Source organism: Myotis myotis, unplaced genomic scaffold (assembly GCF_014108235.1).
Source record: "Myotis myotis isolate mMyoMyo1 unplaced genomic scaffold, mMyoMyo1.p scaffold_m19_p_62, whole genome shotgun sequence".
Lineage (NCBI taxonomy): Eukaryota > Metazoa > Chordata > Mammalia > Chiroptera > Vespertilionidae > Myotis > Myotis myotis.
In genome coordinates, this window is record NW_023416371.1 from 474,456 (window position 1) to 494,719 (window position 20,264).

Here is a 20,264-nt window from a genome sequence, read left to right on the forward strand (position 1 = left end):
AAGCAAAAGCTGGCAGAACTGAAGAGAGAAATAGACAATTCAACAATATTAGTTGGAACTTTCAATCCTCCATTTTCAAAAATGGATAAAACACCTAGTCAGAATATCAACAAGAAAATAGCAAACGCTATAAACAACTAGATCTGACAAATATCTATAGAACTCTCCACCTAACAATATACATTTTTCTCAAGTGCACATGGAACATTCCCTGGAATGAACCATATGCCAAACCACACACAAACCTCAGTAAATTTAAAATGATCAAAATCATACTACACCTGTTATCTGACCACAATGGAATAAGTTAGAAATCATTAACAGAAGTTTGGGAAAATCATAAATATTTGGAAAATAAAAATACAGCCCTAAAAAAAAATCAATGGATCAAATAAATAAATCACTAGGGAAATTAGAAAGTACTTTGAGATAAATGAAAATGAAAACATACCAAAATTTATGGAATGCAGTTAAGCTCTGTCTAAAGGGAAATTTATATGTTTGAATGGCTACATTAAAAATCTCAAATCAATAGCCATTAGGTTTTTTTCCACCTTAAGAAACTTTCCACCTTAGAAAAGGAAGTGTAAATCCCCAAAAAATAGAAGAAAAAAAGATTAGACTGGAAATGAACGAAATTGAAAATAGAAAAACAATAGAGCAAATCAACATGACCAAAAGTTGGTGCTTTGAAACTATCTTCAAAATAGACAAAACTTTACCTAGACTGACCAAGAAAAAAAAAATTAGACAACTCAAATTACTAAATTTACTACAACACAAATAAAGAGGATTATAGAGGAATCCTATGAACAATTCTATGCCAACAAATTAGATAATTTATATGAAATGGGCACATTCCTAGACAGACACAAACTGGTGACGCTGACACAGGCCTCTAGGGAGTATGTATACACGCCAAGCTTACCAACGGGTGGAATTTAAGAGTGTGTGACTTATTGCCTGTTGATTTTACCCAAGTACCAAATGCAGCTGTTCAACACACACGAAGTTGAGGCACCTGAAGGTGCTGCTGAGCCCCCATTCGGAGAAAGTGCTTCCTAGGACTCAGACTAAAGGATCTTAAGACTGGGGGGCCCTTGGACGCTGCCATCCCCCACCTCCAGGACCCAGCCCACGGGAGGAGAGCAGGCAGCGAGGCAGACCACTTCTTGAAATAGAGTGGAGCCTTCACAACTCAAATCGGTCAGAGAGCAGTCAGCGATTTACTCCCTCGAAGCCTCAGCAACAGCAACGATCCGAAAGCGGTCACGGGGAGTAAGGGAACTTTTGAAGATGGCTCTCCTCGGGCCCTGGAGCGAAGGAGAACCCGAGGACAAAGCTGAGTTGGGCAGGCGGCATTCCGGTTCGGTACAGTTTCAGGCCGGCCCGTTCACGCCAGGGTTTCTTTTCCAAGTCGACCCTATAAAACAACGGACCGAGACCCGGTGGAAGTAGAGGAGCTGCATTTCCTAGCGGACCGTGGGCGCTGCGCCTCTTTCCGGCGCTGCAGAGGCGTGCTTGCAGCCGGCGTGCGGTGTTGCATGGATCCCGGCGGCCGGTGGCGGGGCTTGCCCGGCGGGCCCAGCCTCAAGCACCTGACGGATCCCGCTTACGGGGTCCCCCGGGAGCAGCAGAAGCCGGCGCTACAGGAGCTGACGCAGGCGCACGTGGAGTCCTTCAACTACGCGGTGCGCGAAGGGCTCAGCCACGCGGTGCAGGTGAGTGCGGCTCCTCCGGGCTCCCTGCAGCTCGGCGCTCGCTGGCGCTGCTAGGTCGGGCGGAGGAGAGGGGCCCCGTGGGGCTGGAGGCGGGCGGCGGGTGGGGAGACCCAGGAGGCGGGGTGAGCCGAGCACTGGCCGGGGACAGGGTCCCAGACAGAGGGGATGGCTGGAGGTCACAGTAGAACCCCAAATAGTTGTGCTTCTTGATCGTGGCAGCCGCAGCTCGGGGCTTGAGCTCAAGCCGACCGGGGGAAGATGTGTCTGTGGTTCCTGGATTTTTATGGGATTGGGAGCCGCAGTGCTTTGTAGGACAGTAGGTGCTGGAGGGTGAGGAAGTGGCCCGCGTGGGCTGAGCTTCCAACCGTAGCACATTGTCCCTAGCTAACACGAGGAGAGCTCCGTGGAACAGCAGAGCTTTTCCCGGGGAGGAGGGCGGGTACCGAAAAGCAGATGCGGTGAAGGGGGGGGCGGGGGGCAGGGAACCTGGTGGTACCACCTTTCCCTTGGCATGTATGAGACCACGTGGAATGAAATGCACAACTATCAGCCTAAAGAATGACACTAGAGTGTCCGGTCCTGAGTCAGGAGGTGCTTCCATAACTTCGCTCTGTCAGCAGTCCTGTCAGTCTTACTACCCGTGGAGAAGCTACAAGGTAAGGAGAGAGCGGGCAGGCTCTTGGTTCAGAGGACAGCTCTGTTCTGCACACAGTGGTCACCCTAGAGCAGTGGTTCTCAACCTTCTAATGCTGCGACCCTTTAATACAATTCCTCATGTTGTGGTGACCCCCAATTTCATTGTTACAAATTGAACATAATTAAAGCATAATGATTAATCACAGAAACAATATGTAATTATATATGTGTTTTCCGATGGTCTTAGGCGACCCCCAAAGGGGTCGCGACCCACAGGTTGAGAACCGCTGCCCTAGAGCCTGCTGCAGAAGCTGACACACGGTAGACATTCAGATGTCCGAGTTAACGCCGGATGCTTTTTGGTACATAGGGATGGTGTGAGTAGACTGGATGTAGCTTTAGCTGTTGTTTTAATGCCACATTAACATGAGAGGCAACAGTGTGTGTAGGAAATTCATGGGCTTTGGAAGAGTCTCAGTGAAGAGGTACCTGGGACATGCAAGCAGTTAATAATGTGAATTGTATTTCAGGCTATACCTCCCTTTGAATTTGCTTTCAAAGATGAGCGGATCTCTCTCACTATTGTGGATGCCGTCATCAGCCCCCCCACCGTTCCCAAAGGGAGCATCTGCAAGGAGCTCAGTGTTTATCCTGCAGAATGCCGGGGCAGGAGGAGCACCTACCGGGGAAAGTTGACAGTGAGTACAAGTGACAGTACGCGACTCAAACGCTGGACATGTCTGCGAATATTGGTGTCCAATAAAATGTAACCAGAATTCTGCTTTGTGCTGTCACCCAAGAGATCTCTTCTTTTAAATCTGAAGCATAAAATCATCTAGTATATGGTCTTTTTCCTCTTTTAAAATACTCATTTGTTCTTATAGCTCCAAATACTTTGGTTTTTTCGTAACTAATTTTTTTCATTTAGGCTGATATCAGCTGGGCTGTAAACGGAATCTCAAAAGGAACCATTAAGCAGTTTCTTGGCTATGTTCCCATCATGGTGAAGTCTAAGCTTTGCAACTTATACAACCTTCCTCCAAAAGCCCTCATTGAGCACCATGAGGAACCAGAGGTAATTTCAGGGGTGCAGGGCACTGAATGGGCAGACGACAATAGGAAGGGCCCGAGTTGGGAGTGAGAGGATATGAAGCTTGCCAGAGGGAGTCAGTGTTTCTTTCTCTGCCTCTAATTTTGGATAGATAACGTGGAGCATTGATCTCTTGTCTGCGTACTGTGCGCGGCTCATAATGAGTCTCAAATGAAGCAATGTATGAAAAACTGGCTGTGCAATTAGGTGATTATTATTATGATGGGGAAATAATTGGTAGGTTTTTCGCTAATTTTCTGAATGGTGTATATTTAGAGATATTTCTGTTTTTAAAGCCATCTTAAACGACAAAACTGTTTTCTAAGATGTCTGCTTTACCGAACAGTAAGATTCTGTGAGGATATAAAGTGCCTTATATGCTTTCCCTTTGGCATTTCTTTTTAGCTGTGTCAGGTGGCTTTGCAGCATTGAGTTGAAGTAATCAAGATTACAGATGGTCTGTAATAGAGACTGTTACCTGAGGGATGAGGGTTTGGTGTCAGATCTGGGTTTGGCATTCAGCTGCTGTCTTACTGGTTGTATGGCTTTGGAAAGTTTAATCTCCCTGAACCTGTTTCCTCTGCTAAAAATGGGCACAATAGCTATCTTACTCATTGTTATGAGGACTAGATGTTAGGATAATATAGAGCACCTGGTATGTTATGCCTACTTAATAATAGCTCTTTATTACAGAAATGTGATATTGACGAGCAATTAAAATAATTTTCCTATTAACTTTAATATCTGATTTCAAGAGATTTCATGTTGTCATCAGTTGTTTTTTTAACGTATTTGGGAAATCATACTTGTCTGGAGGCAAAATGTTTGCTATTTTCATTTGCAGACTTTTCTTTGGAATAAGGTGTTTGTTTAATGTCATTTGAAGACTAAGGTCATTTGGAGGACAGAAAGACAAATTAGATCAAAGCTGTCTGATAGAGAAAGTACTGACTTCCTCCCATACTTCCAGGTCCCTAAACCTTTTTCATGTACTTGAGAAGACTTAACTTACTGACAGCTTCCCGGGGATCCATGGCCCCCTTCACCTGCACTTTCCTCTCTTCTGCACTTAGAACAGGGTCTGCTAGGAGGTTAATTTTTGCAGTTAGTCAGTTTCATATTCCCAGTTACTTATCTTTGTTTAACAAATTATAATTCATCTCTTTGGCAGGAAATGGGAGGCTATTTCATAATCAATGGCATTGAAAAGGTCATCCGAATGTTGATTATGCCTCGGAGAAATTTCCCTATTGCAATGATAAGACCAAAATGGAAAGCTAGAGGGCCTGGCTACACTCAGTATGGTAAGCTCTAGTGATTTTTAGAATGTTGTCTTAGAAAAGTTTTAAGCTATTTTTTAAAAAAGGAGCTGCATCTAGAGTCTTTGACATTTTTCTCTTGTATGTATATAAAATTTTATTTTTCTGTTAAGCATTTCTGTGTTAAGATTTCATAGTAGCAGACCTACTTTCTGACATCTTTCAAACTGAAAGAACGTGTGTATATGTTAGTCTGAGGCTGGAGGCCGGCCTAACTTTGCCAGAGGTGGGTGTGGGCCCCAGAAGTCTTCTGGTTCAAGTACCATGGCACTCCCCTCAGGGTCGCGAGCTGGCAGCCAGCTGGCCTTTGTTTGGGGGAGATTTTTGCACTTTGGGGGAAATTTGACAAGGTCTGGAGACGTTTTTGGTTGCCCATCTCGGCTAAACTTAGTGTTATGGCTCTTAATTATCTCTAAGAAGGTAAAAATAATTCAGAATGAAATGATTGAAGCAGTTATAGTGTTACTGAGTTTCCGGCTTTTTGTTCTGTTTCGACAGGAGTGTCAATGCACTGTGTAAGGGAAGAACACTCTGCTGTCAATATGAACCTTCACTACTTGGAAAATGGCACAGTTATGTTGAACTTTATTTACCAGAAAGAACTGTTTTTTCTTCCTTTGGGATTTGCACTTAAGGTGTGCCTTGCTGAGTTTATTTCTTTTGTTATGAAGGGAGTCATTGGAAGCGTGTCCTATGCAGAATGAATAGGTTCTCCTTATCAGAGATCATGCTGCACTTGTTACCTACTGCTCCATAACACATTACCTTGGAATTCAGCGGCTTAAAACACATCAGTGAACGCTTCTCCCTCACAGGTTCTGTGGGCAGGAATGTGGGCAGCTCTGGCTGGGGTCTCAGAGGTTGCAGAGCGATGTCGCAGGGGCTGAGCCAGGGGTGGGCAAACTTTTTGACTCGAGGGCCACAATGGGTTCTTAAACTGGACCGGAGGGCCGGAACAAAAGCATGGATGGAGTGTTTGTTTGAATTTAATATAAATTCAAAGTAAACATCATTACATAAAAGGGTACAGTCTTTTTTTTTTTTTTTTCGTTTTATTCATTTCAAATGGGCCGGATCCAGCCCGCAGGCCGTAGTTTGCCCACGGCTGGGCTGAGCTGTGTAGAAGGCTTGACCAGGGCTGGAGGATCCCTTCCAAGGTGGTTCCTCGGGGCTGGCAAGTCGGTGCAGGCTGTTGGCAGGAGGTCTCAGTTCCTCTCCAGTGACCTCTCCATGGACTGCTTGGGGCGACCGTCTTCCCCAGAGCGTTAGCCCAGTGAAGGGAGAGAAGCTGCAGTGCCCCTGGTAGCCTAGCCTTGAGAGCTGGGTGTCACCTTTTCCGCCATATTCTCTTGTCAGAAGGGCTCTGATTTGGTGTGGGAGGAGGTGATGCAGGCTTGTGAATCCCAGGAGGCGAGGATCATTGGGGCCATCTTGGTGCCTATCTTCCAAGTGCCCTTACTTTGGAGAATTTACTTCAGTTTAACAATAGTGGGATGCTAGTGTTTCTCAGGGTATTAAATAGAAAAGGAGAGACTTGTTCCTGAATGAATTGGATGGTTTCGTTATTATTAGCAATGACAAAGAAAAATCTCTTTTCTATTCTAGGCACTTGTCAGCTTTTCCGATTACCAGATTTTTCAGGAGCTCATCAAAGGAAAAGAGGACAACTCTTTCTTTAGGAACTCTGTTACTCAGATGTTAAGGATGGTGATGGATGAAGGTTGTTCCACACAGAAGCAGGTCCTTACCTATCTAGGTGAACGCTTCAGAGTAAAGCTCAGTCTCCCTGACTGGTATTCAAATGAACAAGCAGCAGAGTTTCTGTTTAAGTATGCGTGCTTTTGCCTACACTGTTTACTGGGGGTGGGGGGTGTCGCTGGTTCTTTGTGTTGATGTGGTTGGGACTGGGGAGTCACGCGGGTTGAATTTTGGCCTGGCGAAGCGGGCTAGCTTTGTTTCTGTGGCCATCTTCACCTTTCTCTGGTTTTAGGTAGTATCGTTTTATTCTAATGTACTTTCTAACTTTTAGTTTGAAATAACTTCACACTTCCAGGATTGCTGCAAAGATAGTACATTGGACACTCATGTTGACTATTAACACTTTTACTATATTTGCTTTACTTGTCTGCACATGAGTAAGTGTTGTTCCTTCTGACCATTTGAAAGTTGCAGGCATCATGTCCCTTTATTTTCCCAAGACAAGGGCTCTGTCTTTGGGACCTGCTGTAGGTCAGCGTGGTCCAGTGCCCAGCTGTGGGCCATGCTGAGTGCTTGAATGGCCAGTGCAACTGAGTAACAGTTCTGAATTTTATCCCATTTTAATTAATATTTAAAATAGTCCTTGTGGCTTGTCACTACCATGTTGGCCAACACCGCTGTAGACCTTGTTTGAGACTATATTCTGCTCTTTTGCTGATGTTGCTGTAAGATGAAAAGGGATTTTTCTGAATATGAGTAAAGATTTTTAAGTAAACATGAATTGGGGGCCTTGGTTAGTAGAATGGCAAGTAGTGGTAAGCAGATGAATCATTTTAAGCTTTTTCTTTCTATTTTGACAGCCAGTGTATCTGTATCCACTTGAAATCTAATACTGAGAAGTTTTATGTACTTTGTCTCATGACCCGGAAGCTATTTGCTTTGGCCAAGGGAGAGTGCATGGAGGAGAATCCTGACAGTTTAGTGAATCAGGAAGTGCTCACACCCGGGCAGCTCTTCCTCATGTTTCTGAAGGTGGGTGCACACTGCTTTCCCCCGGGCCCCATTGTACCTCTGGATTGAGGTGATGACACCCCATGATGTAGTTTTGTGCATGTTCATAAGTTCTTGTTTTGGCAGTGTACATCTTCTCTTTTTTCTATTTGTTGTTTGTTTGCCTAGCAGAAAGGTACAGAATCAAACGTCCTAGCTTGTACCAGGTTCAAAAATGTCTGATATTTTCATGTAAGCTAAGTAAAGACAACATCAAATCTTGGTCAGACATTGATGATAAAGTGTAAGTGGCCTGTATGCATATAGTGACGGTCAGCCCTCCTTTGCAGAGTCCCTGTTACAAATTCCCCTCCTCACTGAGGTTTACTTGTAAGCCCAGTATCAGTAGTATTCACAGCTCTCCTGGTCCTTTGCAGATGTGCTTGGAGGGCTAATCATTGGGGTGTCCTGATGCCCACACTCCCAGCTGAGGTCTAGGAGGTGATGCTCTGCCTTGCTTCAGCTCCTGCTGTGAACGAGAGTCTATTTATTTAGTACCATGTTTTTCACATTTTTGTGTTTTTCTTGGTGATTTTGTTGTTTAAAAATGGCCCACAAGCATAGTGCTGAAGTGCTGTGTGAGGTGCTGAGCACAGGAAGGCTTGGATGTGCCTTACGAGAACATACGAGCGTTAGATGAGCTTTGTCAGTCACGAGTTACAGTGCTGCTGGCTGTGAGGCTGATGGTAGTACATCAGCAACATAAAACAAGGCATCTTTCAACAGAAACACACAAAACCAGCTTACGTATTTCTCAGTTGACTAGAATGTTGTGACTTGAGACTTGGAGGAACCTAATCCTGTCTGTACCTAGACAAAGGCTTAGTACCTGCTAATTCAGTGTTCACAGCAACATTACAGAGCATAGTTACTGTCAGTCACGAGAGCCGTGTGTGTGTGTGTATGTGTGTGTGTGTGTGTGTGTGTGTGTGTAGAAGAGTGTTGGCATAGCACAGATCAGTTCATCAGTAAGTTCATTTGGTGGTATTTCATATTTTGAATATTATCCCTAAAATGATTTAATCTAATAGATAACGTAGTGGGATAAAAGATGGAGAAGACTAAAGTAAAAATCTCCTAATTCCTTATTTACCCAGTAATGCTTATTTAAATTCTTACTGAAAGATAAAAACTTTTGTTTCTGTCTGCTCTAACCATGAAATTAGATAGAAAATTTTCAGCAGCCTAGAATTGCCCTGATAAAAATGAATATCAAGCAGAAGTTTTCTGTTATTGGTAATTTCAATATAGCCTTTCAAGTAAACATGTAATTTATTCATTTCAGGAAAAAATGGAAGCGTGGTTAGTATCTGTTAAAATAGGTATGGACAAGAAGGCTCAGAAGACCAATATGTCTATAAACAGTGAAAATTTGATGAAGATTTTAAGTCTGGGAATAGACCTTACAAAACCATTTGAGTATCTTCTTGCTACTGGGAATCTGCGTTCCAAAACAGGTGAAATTAAATAGATAGGCTTCAAAAAAATAGATAGTCTTCATTTTAGTTGTGTTTTTCAAATTATTTGCTTAATGGAGGTTTATATCAGTAAGAGAGGTTCTATTTAAAAGCGAGCTTTTCCCTTTCACTAAAGACATTTCACGTTATAAGTTTTGACTACGTATCAGTCTGAAGGGGTTTTGACAAGGTGCTGAATGGTTTAAATCCAATTCTGATGATCACATTTTCCTGTGCCTCCTAGAAAACTAAAGACAGCTCAGAGTTCTGTCTAAACTAAACATGTCTGAGGAAGGTCGCATGAACAGGTGGTCTGAGAGGGTTCTTGTGTGGCTCAGCCCTAAACCACTTGCATCAGAATGACTTAGAAAACTCAACTCTGGCAATTGAGGGCCCAGAAATCTGCAGTTTTGAAATAGATGCTACTACTGATACAGATTTTTTTAGAACTGACAACTGCTTGTGTGTTAATCAGCCTGTCTGATGAATCCCATTTAATTACTTGCTATTTTGTTTTTTGTTTATGGTTTCCCCACAGTGGAGGATGTGGAGGAGATAGGGAACCAGGCAAGGCTGATACAGTTTGTGAAATCTGGGGATTTTACTTCTTTTTGTACAGTATCCCTGCTCACCTGAGCTAGTGAACTTTGTAATCACCACTCCGTGACTTACAGTGTGCTCTGAGGCTTTTCATCAGAGCCTCACATAACAATATACCTTTATTTTTTTTCAAGTTGAGCCCATTTTTGAATGACTTTTGTTTTATTAAGGTCTTGGCTTCCTGCAAAATTCTGGACTTTGTGTCGTGGCTGATAAGCTGAACTTCATCCGCTATCTCTCCCATTTCCGCTGTGTGCACAGAGGGGCTGACTTTGCCAAGATGAGGACCACCACCGTGCGCAGGCTGCTGCCGGAGTCTTGGGGTTTCCTTTGTCCTGTGCACACTCCTGATGGGGAGCCCTGCGGCCTGATGAACCACTTAACTGCCATATGCGAGGTGGTCACGCAGTTTGTATACACGGCATCTATTCCAGCTTTGCTCTGCAACCTGGGTATGTGACAGGGTAACATTCTCGTTGTGTGTGTGTTATCACAGTTATGCTGCCTTCTCTGCAGGAATTTATTTTACTCATCTGTGCAGGAACTGGGCTGGTTTCAAACAGCATTTAATATGGGAAGTAACCTTTGAGTCATTCTCCTTGCACCTGTTGGGTCGGCCACTGCTCTAAGCTGGAAGCAGTGTCACTTTGCAGGAAGACAGTTAAAAAGGAGGTTGTCCACTCTGTACCTGGAGGTCCTCAGACCCACAGCCCTGTTCCTGGGAGCCTGGCGGCTGTCTCTGCTTTTGCTGGAAGGCTGTCTTGAGTGCTGTTCTTTGGGTGTGGTGCTGGGTTCGGGTTCACCTTCACCCATAATGATGCCCTTTCTTTGGGCATTCTTCACTCTTGGGATCTGGAGACAGAGTTTTCTGTGTCTTTGCTGGTCTGAGTGGGGTCTCCACTGGAATTCGTATTTACAATCTAAAACTTCCAGTTCATAGGATTCAGGTGGTAGGCATTCCAAACAACCAGAAAGGCATTGAGTCAAGAGCCAGGAAATTTCTGCTTAAAAGTATTCTGCCAGTTAGATCGTGGCCTTTCAGAGGGGAGTCCAACTAATTCAGAATTACTCGAGATTCAGAGGCCGTAACCAGTGTAAAGTGCTGCAGGTCCTCTGTCCACGAGGGAAAAATGATGTTGTTCGCCACCAGTGATTAAAATGTCAGAGTGCAGGAAAGCGTAGAAAGAAGGAAAAACTGTGGAGAGGTGGAGAGTGTATCCCAAGCAGAAGAGATGGGAAGGGCTCTGGTCCTGGGGGAGACAGAATGGAAAATGCCTAGCACCAAGCGGGCAACCTGTGAACTCGGTAAAACACTTCCTGTCTTCAGAGGTGGATTATGGATTGTGGAAGAGTGTTCTTTTTTACTTAATTACAGTTGGTTCTTGATGTTTGTGGTATTCTGTTTTACAAAGTCACAACTAACCCCGAATTTAGGGAAGAGGCATTGCTCCCAGGGGCACCTCATTTAACGTTGTGATTCACTAACATCGGGGTCTCTGCCGGCAGCATTAAGCTTCCCTAACACGCACTCTTCCTGAGGCTTACACAGCCTGTGCTCAGCCACACGGGCCAGCCCTGCGTTCAGGGTCCGATTAAACAGTGAAACCGCCAGCAGAAGGCACAAGCATGCATCCACGTGGCCCAGAGGAAGCTTGTTGACAGTCTGAGCTGAGACAGGAAGACATGTGTGACCATAGCTGGGAGCCTGTGCGCAGGTGATGCAGATTTTTCACTGAGTGGCCCCAAAAGCACCGTTAGTTGTTGATACTGGAATTACAGACAATCTTAGCAAATTTGCAGATAGGGAATCTGAATAATGGTGATCAAGTGTAATTAGATTTGGGGGAAAAGTTATATTTACAACCCTCAGAAATGAACATAGAAAAGGTGCACAGTGAAAGCCTCCTTGCACTCCTGTCCCTGCTGCTCTCCCCACAGGCCAGGTCACTAGTTCTTATGTGTCCTTGCTGAAATGATTTGGAAACTTAAGAAGTAAAAAACATTCTGGTTTAGAGACAAGATGACTAGATATCTAAATGATGGTACAGCTGCAGACCTATCTGGAGGGAATTTCTAAGTTGGAAAGGCATCCTGATGTGATGACCCTTGTCTGTTCCTTCCACAGGGGTTACTCCAGTTGATGGAACGCCTCACCGACCTTACGCTGAGTGCTACCCTGTCTTGCTGGACGGTGTCATGGTTGGCTGGGTGGATAAGGAGCTTGCTGCTAGTGTTGCAGCTTCTCTCCGGCATTTTAAGGTGACCGTGAGTCTTTGTGAATTGCTCTATCCCTGCATCTTGGGTTTCGGTCCTTTTCTAGTTGATGAGGTAGTCCAGGCAGTCTAGAGCACTCATGGGCCTGGGGGTCAGAGCTCATTTTGAGAGTACCTGACCTCCCCTGGTACTGACCTCATAGCCCTAGAGGTTGGGGTCAGTGACAGATATTTCACCCATACACTTTTTTTTTTTTTTTTTTAGTAGTAGTTTCACTGAAGCCCTAGTCTGCTAACTAACAGATTTTAACTTTTCTTTGTAAATTCTAGTGGCATGTAGGGGACATCAAAATATGAACTTTATATTTCAAGTAATGTTAAAGATATGCAAGATATGTAAGTCATACATATCCTGTTGCTGTCTGGGTCTTGAAAATATATTATTAAAAGATCAAGGAGAGGGACATTCTTTGGCATTTCCTCCTAACAAGAGTCTTGGCACAGAGAACTCCCATATGCCCATTAACCAGATCCACCAATTATCATTTGTGTGCTCTTTATAAATATACTAGTGGCCCATAAATATACTAGTGGCCCGATGCATGAAATTCATGTGTGTGTGTGGGGGGGGGGGGGGGTCCCTCAGCCCAGCCTGCACCCTCTCCAATCGGGGACATCCCTCTCACAGCTTGCCTGCCTGCCTGCCTGATCACCCCCAACTGCCCTCCTCTGCCAGCCTGATTGCCCCTAACCCTCTGCTGGCCTGATCTCGCCCCCACTGCCCTCCCCTGCAGTCTGATCACCCCTAACTGCCTCTGCATCGGCCCCGACCACCTTGGCTTTGTCCGGAAGGAAGTCAGATGTCCGAAAGATGGCTGGTCAACCCGGTCTAATTAGCGTATTACCCTTTTATTAGTATAGATGTATATATTTTTTCTTCTGAACCATTTGAGGGTGGCATGCAGACATGTCTCCATTTCCATAAAAATTTCAGTGTATTTTTTCTAACTTTTTCTCTTTAATAGCCATAGTACACTTACCAAATTCAGGGAGGGTCAGTTTGCTAGAATCCACAGCTGACACTCAGATTACAGCAGTTGCCTCAGTAATGGCTTTTATAGCTATTTTTTCTTCCTGGTTTGGGACCCACTCCAGAATCATGTGTTACATGTAGTTGTCATGTCTCTGTTCTTTTTTATTCTGGAATAGTTCCTAGCCTTTCATGTCTTGACTTTTTTAAAGAGTACAGGCCAGCAGTCAGAGAAAGACAAATATCACATGATATCATTTCTATGTGGAATCTAATGAACAAAATAGGTCCAGAGGCATGGATGCATGGAACAGACTGACAGATCCGGGTGGGAAGGAGGGAAGGGGAAGAGGTTAACCAAAGAACTTATATGCATAGCCCATGGACACAGACGATAGTGTGATGATAGCTGGAGTGGAGCAGATGCTGGGGGAGGCAGGGGGGTAGGGGGCATCTGTAATACTGTCAACAATAAAAAATAAACTTAAAAAAAAGAGTAAAGGCCAGCTATTGTGTAGACTGACCCTTAATTATGGTCATGTGTCACTTCCTCATGGCAAGATTCACAATACCATTTTCAGGAGGCATGTGATGTTGGCTTGTCCCGTGACCAGTGATGTCAATGTCGATCACTTCACAGCTGTATTTTTTAAGTTAATCTACTGTACTGTTACAGATTTTCTCTCATCAGTAATTTGTGGAGAAATATTTGGAAGCCCTTTTCCTCATTAAATTTTCACCCACAGTTTGTATTCTATTCTCTGCAGAATTATTACTATTCCATTGATGAGTCTTTGCTGTGTTAATTAGTACTGTTATGGTTGCCAAGTAGTTGTTTTCTAACCCTATCATTTGTCCTGTTTGTTAGTTGCCATTCTGTAAGGGAAAGCTTTCCTTTCTCTTCCATTTATTTATTCATTTATTTACATCAGATTTATAGATACTTGTTTTATTTTGTGAATATTGTGTTACTATTATTTATTTTTATGTTCATACTAGAGGCCTGGTGCACAGATTTGTGCACCGGTGGGGTCCCTCAGCCTGGCCTGCGCCCTCTCACATGGGCTGAAGCAGCTGGGGCCGGCACCGCACCATTCCCACTCATCCTGGCCCCGCTGCGCCTGCCCGCCACTGCTCAGTAGTGCGGCTGCGGAGACAGGAGAGGCTCACGCCTCCGCAACACTGCTGCAGCTGTGCTTGCCAGCGTCCCTTGATCAGCTGAGTGGCACTCCCACTGTGTTGCGCATCTGCCCCCCTGGTAATCAGTGCACGTCATAGCTACCGATCATTTGGTTTTTCGGTTGCTTAGGCTTTTAAATAAATAGATTGTATCAGGTTTGACCCCCTGGTCCCTGTAGGGTTGGTTTTGTGTTGTTTTTGTAAATATACGTAAAATTTAACCTTTTTTTGTGGCATTGAGTACATTCATATTGTTGTGCAACCATCACCCTATCCAGCCTCCAAACTTTTGCCTGGTCCAAAACTGAAACTCTATGCCCATTCAGCAATACCTTGCCATCTGCCCTTTCCCAGCTCCTGGTAACCACATAGACCACATGTGCTTGTCCATCATCCATCGATGGGCACTTGGGTCACTTCCCCCTTTTGGCTTATATGAATCATGCTGCTGTGAACATGGATGTGCAAATTTCTGTTTGAATCTGCTTTCAGTTCTTTTGAGTGTATACCTGGAAGTGGGATTGCTGGATCATATGGGATTCTGTGTTTAATTTTTGGCATCTTTGAAGAAAAATTGTAAGATTTTTTCCCCTTAGACAGATTAGGTGTATGATATTAATTTATTCCCTAACAATGATCATTCTCTAATAATAGCGATGAATAATGAGTCTTAAATTCCTGGAATAAATCCCACTTGGTCGTGTTGTGTTATTTTTTTTTTAATCTTTATTGTTGAAAGTATTACATATGTCCCCCTCTTTCCCCCATTGACCCCTGCTAGCCTGTCCCCATTCCCCCCAGGCATTGACCACCCTATTGTCTATGTGTTATTTTCTCTATTTAAGAAGTACTGATACTTTCTCAAATGTCAATAATTTATTAAGGTTTTTAAAATCAACATTTGTAAAGAATGCTCTGGAGCAGTGTGGGAACATTGGGCCACCTGGTGGCAGGTCTGTGAGAATTCCCGTGAGATCATTTGGTTATGGTACTTGGTTTGAGGGTGCTTTCTTGACATCTTTATTTCTTTGTTTTTTTTAATCCTCACCTAAGGATATTTTTTCCATTGCTTTTCAGAGAGTGGGCGGGAAGGTGGAAGGAGGAGAGAGAGAGAGAGAGAGAGAGAGAGAGAGAAACATTGATGTGAGAGAGATACATAGACTGGTTGTTTCCCACACATGCCCTGACCGGGGGCAGAGAGCAAAGCCGCAACCCAGGTACATGCCTTTGATCTGGAATCGAACCCGGGACCCTTTGGTGCTCTGGCCAACACTCTAACCACTGAGCACCACTGGCCAGGGCTAGACACCTTTATTTCTAATGTGGAAATCAGTCTTTAAGCTTTCTAACTCTGTTGAGGTTTCTTAACTTTTGATTTATGAATTTAATTCGTTTTTGTTCATTCTTTCATTTTTTATTGGTAATGTGTTTGTGAATCCCCATAAATTCTGATACATAGGTCTTGTTATATGTTTTCAAATTTCCTGTAATTTTGGTTTGTATTTTTCCTTTCACCCAGGAGTTAATTAATAGAAGTTTGTTGTTGTTGTTTTGCTTCTTAATACCCAGGTAGAAGGGCCTTTTCATTAAATACATTTTAAAATAAAACCAGCCCTGGCCGGTTTGGTTCAGTGGTTGGGGCATTGACCCACAGACTGAGGGGTCAGGGTTCAATTCTTGGTCAAAAGCTGGTGCCTCGGTTGCAGGTTTGGTCCCTGGCCCCAGTTGGGGTGCATGAAAGAAGCAACTGGTCAATGTTTCTCTCTCTCCCTCCTCCCTCCCTTCTCCTCTCTCTAAAAATCAATGGGAAAAATATCCTTGGGTGAGGATTAAAACAAAACAAAACCAGTACTCTATAATTTAGACATCAGAAAACAGAATTTTGTTTAATATGTCTACATGCACATTCTTGAGTTACCTTTCCCACAGTCTCAGTCTTAATTCATTACCAGTTTGCCTGATAGTGAGGCTGAGTCCCCAAGAAAGTAGAGCTTTTGCCGACTCTGGGTGTGGGGTGAATGGTATTCTCTGAGAAGATGAGACTGGCAGGGCACTATGTTTGTTACCTGCATAACGAACGTAAATTCTTAAGATCTACTTTTCATATTTGACCTCCTCCCCCATTCTGCCTGCTTCCCGGGTGTCAGGGTAGATGTAAAACATATTAGTCATTCTGGTTTGAACTTTCTTTTTTGTTGAAAACAGGTGTTGAGAGAAAAAAGAATCCCTCCCTGGATGGAGGTGGCCCTTGTCCCCATGACAGGAAAACCAAGTCTGTACCCAGGACTGTACCTTTTCACCACTCCTTGTAGGCTGGTGCGGCCTGTGCGAAACTTGGAATTGGGCAAAGAAGAGCTGATTGGAACTATGGAGCAGGTATGTGGACTGTGTGTGGACTGATTGTGTCATATACAACTTCCACAGACTTCAGCTGTTAATTATTATTTTTTTTGTTAATCCTCACCTGAGGATATTTTTTCCATTCGTTTTTAAAGAGAGTTGAAGGGAAGAGGAGAGACAGAGAGAGAAACATTGATGTGAGAGAGACACATCGATTGGTTGCCTCACACATGGGCCCTGACTGGGGCCAGGGATCGAACCTGGAACTCAGGTATATGCCCTTAACCAGAATCAAACCTGTGACCCTTCAGTCCACAGGCCTGTGCTTAACACTCTAACCACTGAGCAAAACTGGCTAGGGCAACTGTTGCTTTCTTTAAGTGTTACTGTTTAATAACAATTTGGCACTTGAAAGAAAGCCAGAACTACTTCTGCTTCCTCTGTGCCCAGCGGGAAGCAGTTTTCATGTGTCCCCTCACTCCGCCCACCATTGAGCCTGAGAAGGCTGGTGTCTCGTCACCTGCATCCCAAGCTCCTTCGGATGCTGAGGCTGGACCATTCCCTCATGCATAGTCTTTCCCTGCCTCTTTGCAGTTGCAAAGCTCTGCGCTTTGTACTACTTTAAAAATGTCTTTCTTTACTTCGCTGGTTTGGCTCTGTGGATGGAGCACCAGCCTATGGACTGAAAGGTCCCAGGTTTGATTCTGGTCAAGGGCACATGCCTGGGTTGCAGGCTCAATCCCCAGTAGGGGGCGTGCAGGAAGGAGGCAGCAGATCAGTGATTCTCACTCATCATTGATGTTTCTCTCTCTCTCTCTCCCTTCCTCTCTGAAATCAATAAAAGAATATATATTTTAAAAATAAAAATTAAAAAATGTCTTTCTTCAAATGCCTCTTCATAATTGGTCTAGGGTAGATTTATAATGAGGTATGAAAGGCAAGTGGTCGTTCTGACTGAGGCTTCCTGTGGGTCCCTTCAGTGTTCACTATACCAGGTGGGAAGGTTCCTTTCAAGTCTTTGAGTACTGAATTCAGAAAGAGTTAATGTGTTGGCATCCATCCTTCTCTCCAGCTCTTCATGAATATTGCCATCTTCGAGGATGAGGTTTTTGCTGGAGTGACCACCCACCAGGAACTCTTCCCTCACAGCCTGCTGAGTGTGATCGCCAACTTTATCCCTTTCTCCGATCACAACCAGAGTCCAAGGAACATGTACCAGTGCCAGATGGGTAAGTGGCATGGGGATGGTAGCAACCACACTCACAAAAGAGACATGTTTGTTACTTATTTTACTTTGAAATAATTTCAAATACAGAAAAGTTGTAAGACTGGTACAGAGAACACCCATAAACCCTTTACCAACATTTTGTTAATATTTTGGTCTGTTTGTACTATTTCCATTTGAAGGTAAGTTGCAGGCTTGATGTCCCTTTACCCCTAAATATTTCAGTGTCTGTATCTAAATAAGGATTTTCACTTGTATAAACAAGGATAATTAAAATCAGGAAATTTAACATTGGTATTATACTTTTTAAAAAATAAATATTTTTATTGATTTCAGAGAGGAAGGGAGAGAGAGAAACATCAATGATAAGAGAGAATCATTGATTGGCTGCCTCCTGCACACCCTGGGGATCAAGTCTGCAACCTGGGTATGTGCCTTTGACTGGAATCGAACCCAGGATCCTTCAGTCTGCAGGCCAACACTCTATCCACTGAGCCAAACCAGCTAGGGCTTATTATACTACTTTATGGGTCTGATTCAGACTTTGACCAGTTGTACCAAAAATAGGGGGTTTTTGTTTGTTTTGTTTTTAATATATTTTTATAGATTTCAGGAAGGGAGAGGGACAGAGAGATAGAAATGTCAATGATGAGAGAGTCATTTATCAGCTGTCTCCTACACGCCCCCTACTGGGGATCAAGCCTGCAACCTGGGCATGTGCCCTGATTGAGAATCGAACTGTGACCTCCTGGTTTATAGGGCAATGCTCAACCACTGAACCATACTGGTTGGCCATAAATAGGGTTTCTGGCAATTTTTTCTATGTAGTACCTAGTCCAAAATTGCACATTGTATTCCATTGTCTCTTTAGTCTTCTTTAAGTTAGAACATAACTTTTGTCTTTCTTTGTCTTTCTTGTTATTGACACTTTTGAAGAAAAAGGTAATTTTGTAAATGTTCAACGACTTGGGTTGGTCTGAGATCTTGAGATTCCATTTTTGACAACTACAGGCCGTCCACAGTCATTCTCTCTCCAGTGCTGTTCATTCCTGCCTGATAGTACCATACTATTCTGTAGTGCTTATTCAGACTTGACTAATTGTATCAAATACATGGTTTCATTTTCCTGGAGTGTAATTTCCCTTAGGCCTGAAAACTTTCTTTAGCATTTGTCACTGTTGCCAGTTGCTGGCTAAAATTTTCTTAGTTTTTATTGCTTTGAAATATCTTTATTTCCTCTTCCCTTGAAGGAACTAGGTATACAGTTCTGGTTTGACAAGATTTTTTTCTGTCACATGAAATACTGTTTGAGCTGTGTACTCTTTTTTTAATCCTCACAGAAGGATATTTTTATATAGAGAGAAACATCGATAGGCAGTCTCCCATATTCACCCTGACCAGAAATCGAACTTGCAACCTACGTATGTGCTCCGGCAGGAAATCAAACTTGCAACCTTTGGTGTATGGGACAACGCTCCAATCAGCTGAGCTATCTGGCCAGGCTAGCTGTCTACTCTTGGTCTCTCATTTCTAATTAGAAGTTGTCAGTTTTAGGTTGTTTCCCTGTTTTTAAGTTTTACTTTTTTCTCTGTCTTAAGATTTGCTCTTTATTTTTTGGTTTGTAACAGAATGACTATGGTATGCCTACATATGATGTTCCTTGTGTTTGTCTTATTTTGCATTTGCTGGCCTTCTTAAATCTGTTTGTTTGCTTGTTTTAAATTTGTAAAGTTTTCTGCCATTGTTTCTAAAAAATTGCTGCTGTCCATTCTGTCTCCTGAGATTTGTTATGCAACATGTATGTTAATCATTGCTGTTCCATCAACCATTGGTTTCTTTTCTCTTTTTTTAATCTTTTTCTCTTCACATTGAATCATTTTTATTCATCTGTCATCATATTCAGACTTTTTATTCTATTTCAGAGTCCAGAGTGCTAACCATTACACCATGGAACCACCACATTATTTCAGATACTTCATTTTCTAGCCTAAAATTTCCATCTGTTTCTTTTTTATAGTTTTAATTTTCTCTAGAATTTCATCTTCATTGTGAACATATTTTCTTTTATATCTTTGAGCAGTTATACAACCAGTGTTTTAAAATCATTGTCTATTAATTCCAATGTCTGGGTCATCTCAGATGTCTCCATTCATTGCATTTTTTTCTTGAATATGGGTATTGATTCTCTGTGTCTTTTATATCTAGTAATATTGGATCATATCATGAACATTGTGAACAAGTGATATGTTTTGAAGACCATGGATTCTGTTATGTTCCTTTGAGGAGGATTGGTTTTTAGATTTAACTGATAGATAACTTAGCTAAACAAAGCAGCTGAAGTCACTTTTGAGGGCTGCTTGGAAATGTTCCATGCATGTGTAATTCAGGACTCCACCAAAGATCTGGGATTGGTTCATATGTAGAATTTAAGGCTTTCCCTGTGTGGTTCTCTCCTTTCTGAAATCCCTCCCTTCCACCCTCTCCCCACCCTCAGTTTTTAGTTGCTGTAGTGCTGTGAACTCTTATGTTTCTTGGTTCTTAAAGCCAGTCAGACTATGGGTTTCTGTCCAAGTTTTAGGCACTACACTTGGCCATTAGGCAAAAAAACAAACAAACCACAGAACAAAACCTGACCTGGAAATACACCCATTGCAGTTTCTTTTGCCCGAATATAAATTCCACTCTAGTTTCTGACTGATTTTGGTT

At 43.1% G+C, this 20,264-nt stretch overlaps 1 protein-coding gene across 2 annotated transcripts in view; it reads left to right on the forward strand.

Annotated features, from left to right (window-relative positions):
- POLR1B (RNA polymerase I subunit B) overlaps positions 1-20,264 on the forward strand; it is a 29,250-nt gene continuing 8,986 nt past the window's right edge. The window contains exons 1-12 of one of the 2 annotated variants that reach the window (XM_036315865.1): positions 1-1,721; positions 2,888-3,055; positions 3,286-3,432; positions 4,619-4,751; positions 5,265-5,338; positions 6,372-6,595; positions 7,325-7,496; positions 8,800-8,971; positions 9,742-10,023; positions 11,697-11,830; positions 16,199-16,369; positions 17,406-17,562. In XM_036315865.1, the coding sequence (XP_036171758.1) occupies positions 1,545-1,721; positions 2,888-3,055; positions 3,286-3,432; positions 4,619-4,751; positions 5,265-5,338; positions 6,372-6,595; positions 7,325-7,496; positions 8,800-8,971; positions 9,742-10,023; positions 11,697-11,830; positions 16,199-16,369; positions 17,406-17,562 (2,011 nt within the window). In that variant the 5' untranslated portion in view covers positions 1-1,544. Of the gene's footprint in view, positions 1,722-2,887; positions 3,056-3,285; positions 3,433-4,618; positions 4,752-5,264; positions 5,402-6,371; positions 6,596-7,324; positions 7,497-8,799; positions 8,972-9,741; positions 10,024-11,696; positions 11,831-16,198; positions 16,370-17,405; positions 17,563-20,264 lie in introns of both variants that reach the window. The other variant, XM_036315864.1, reaches the window with a different exon arrangement.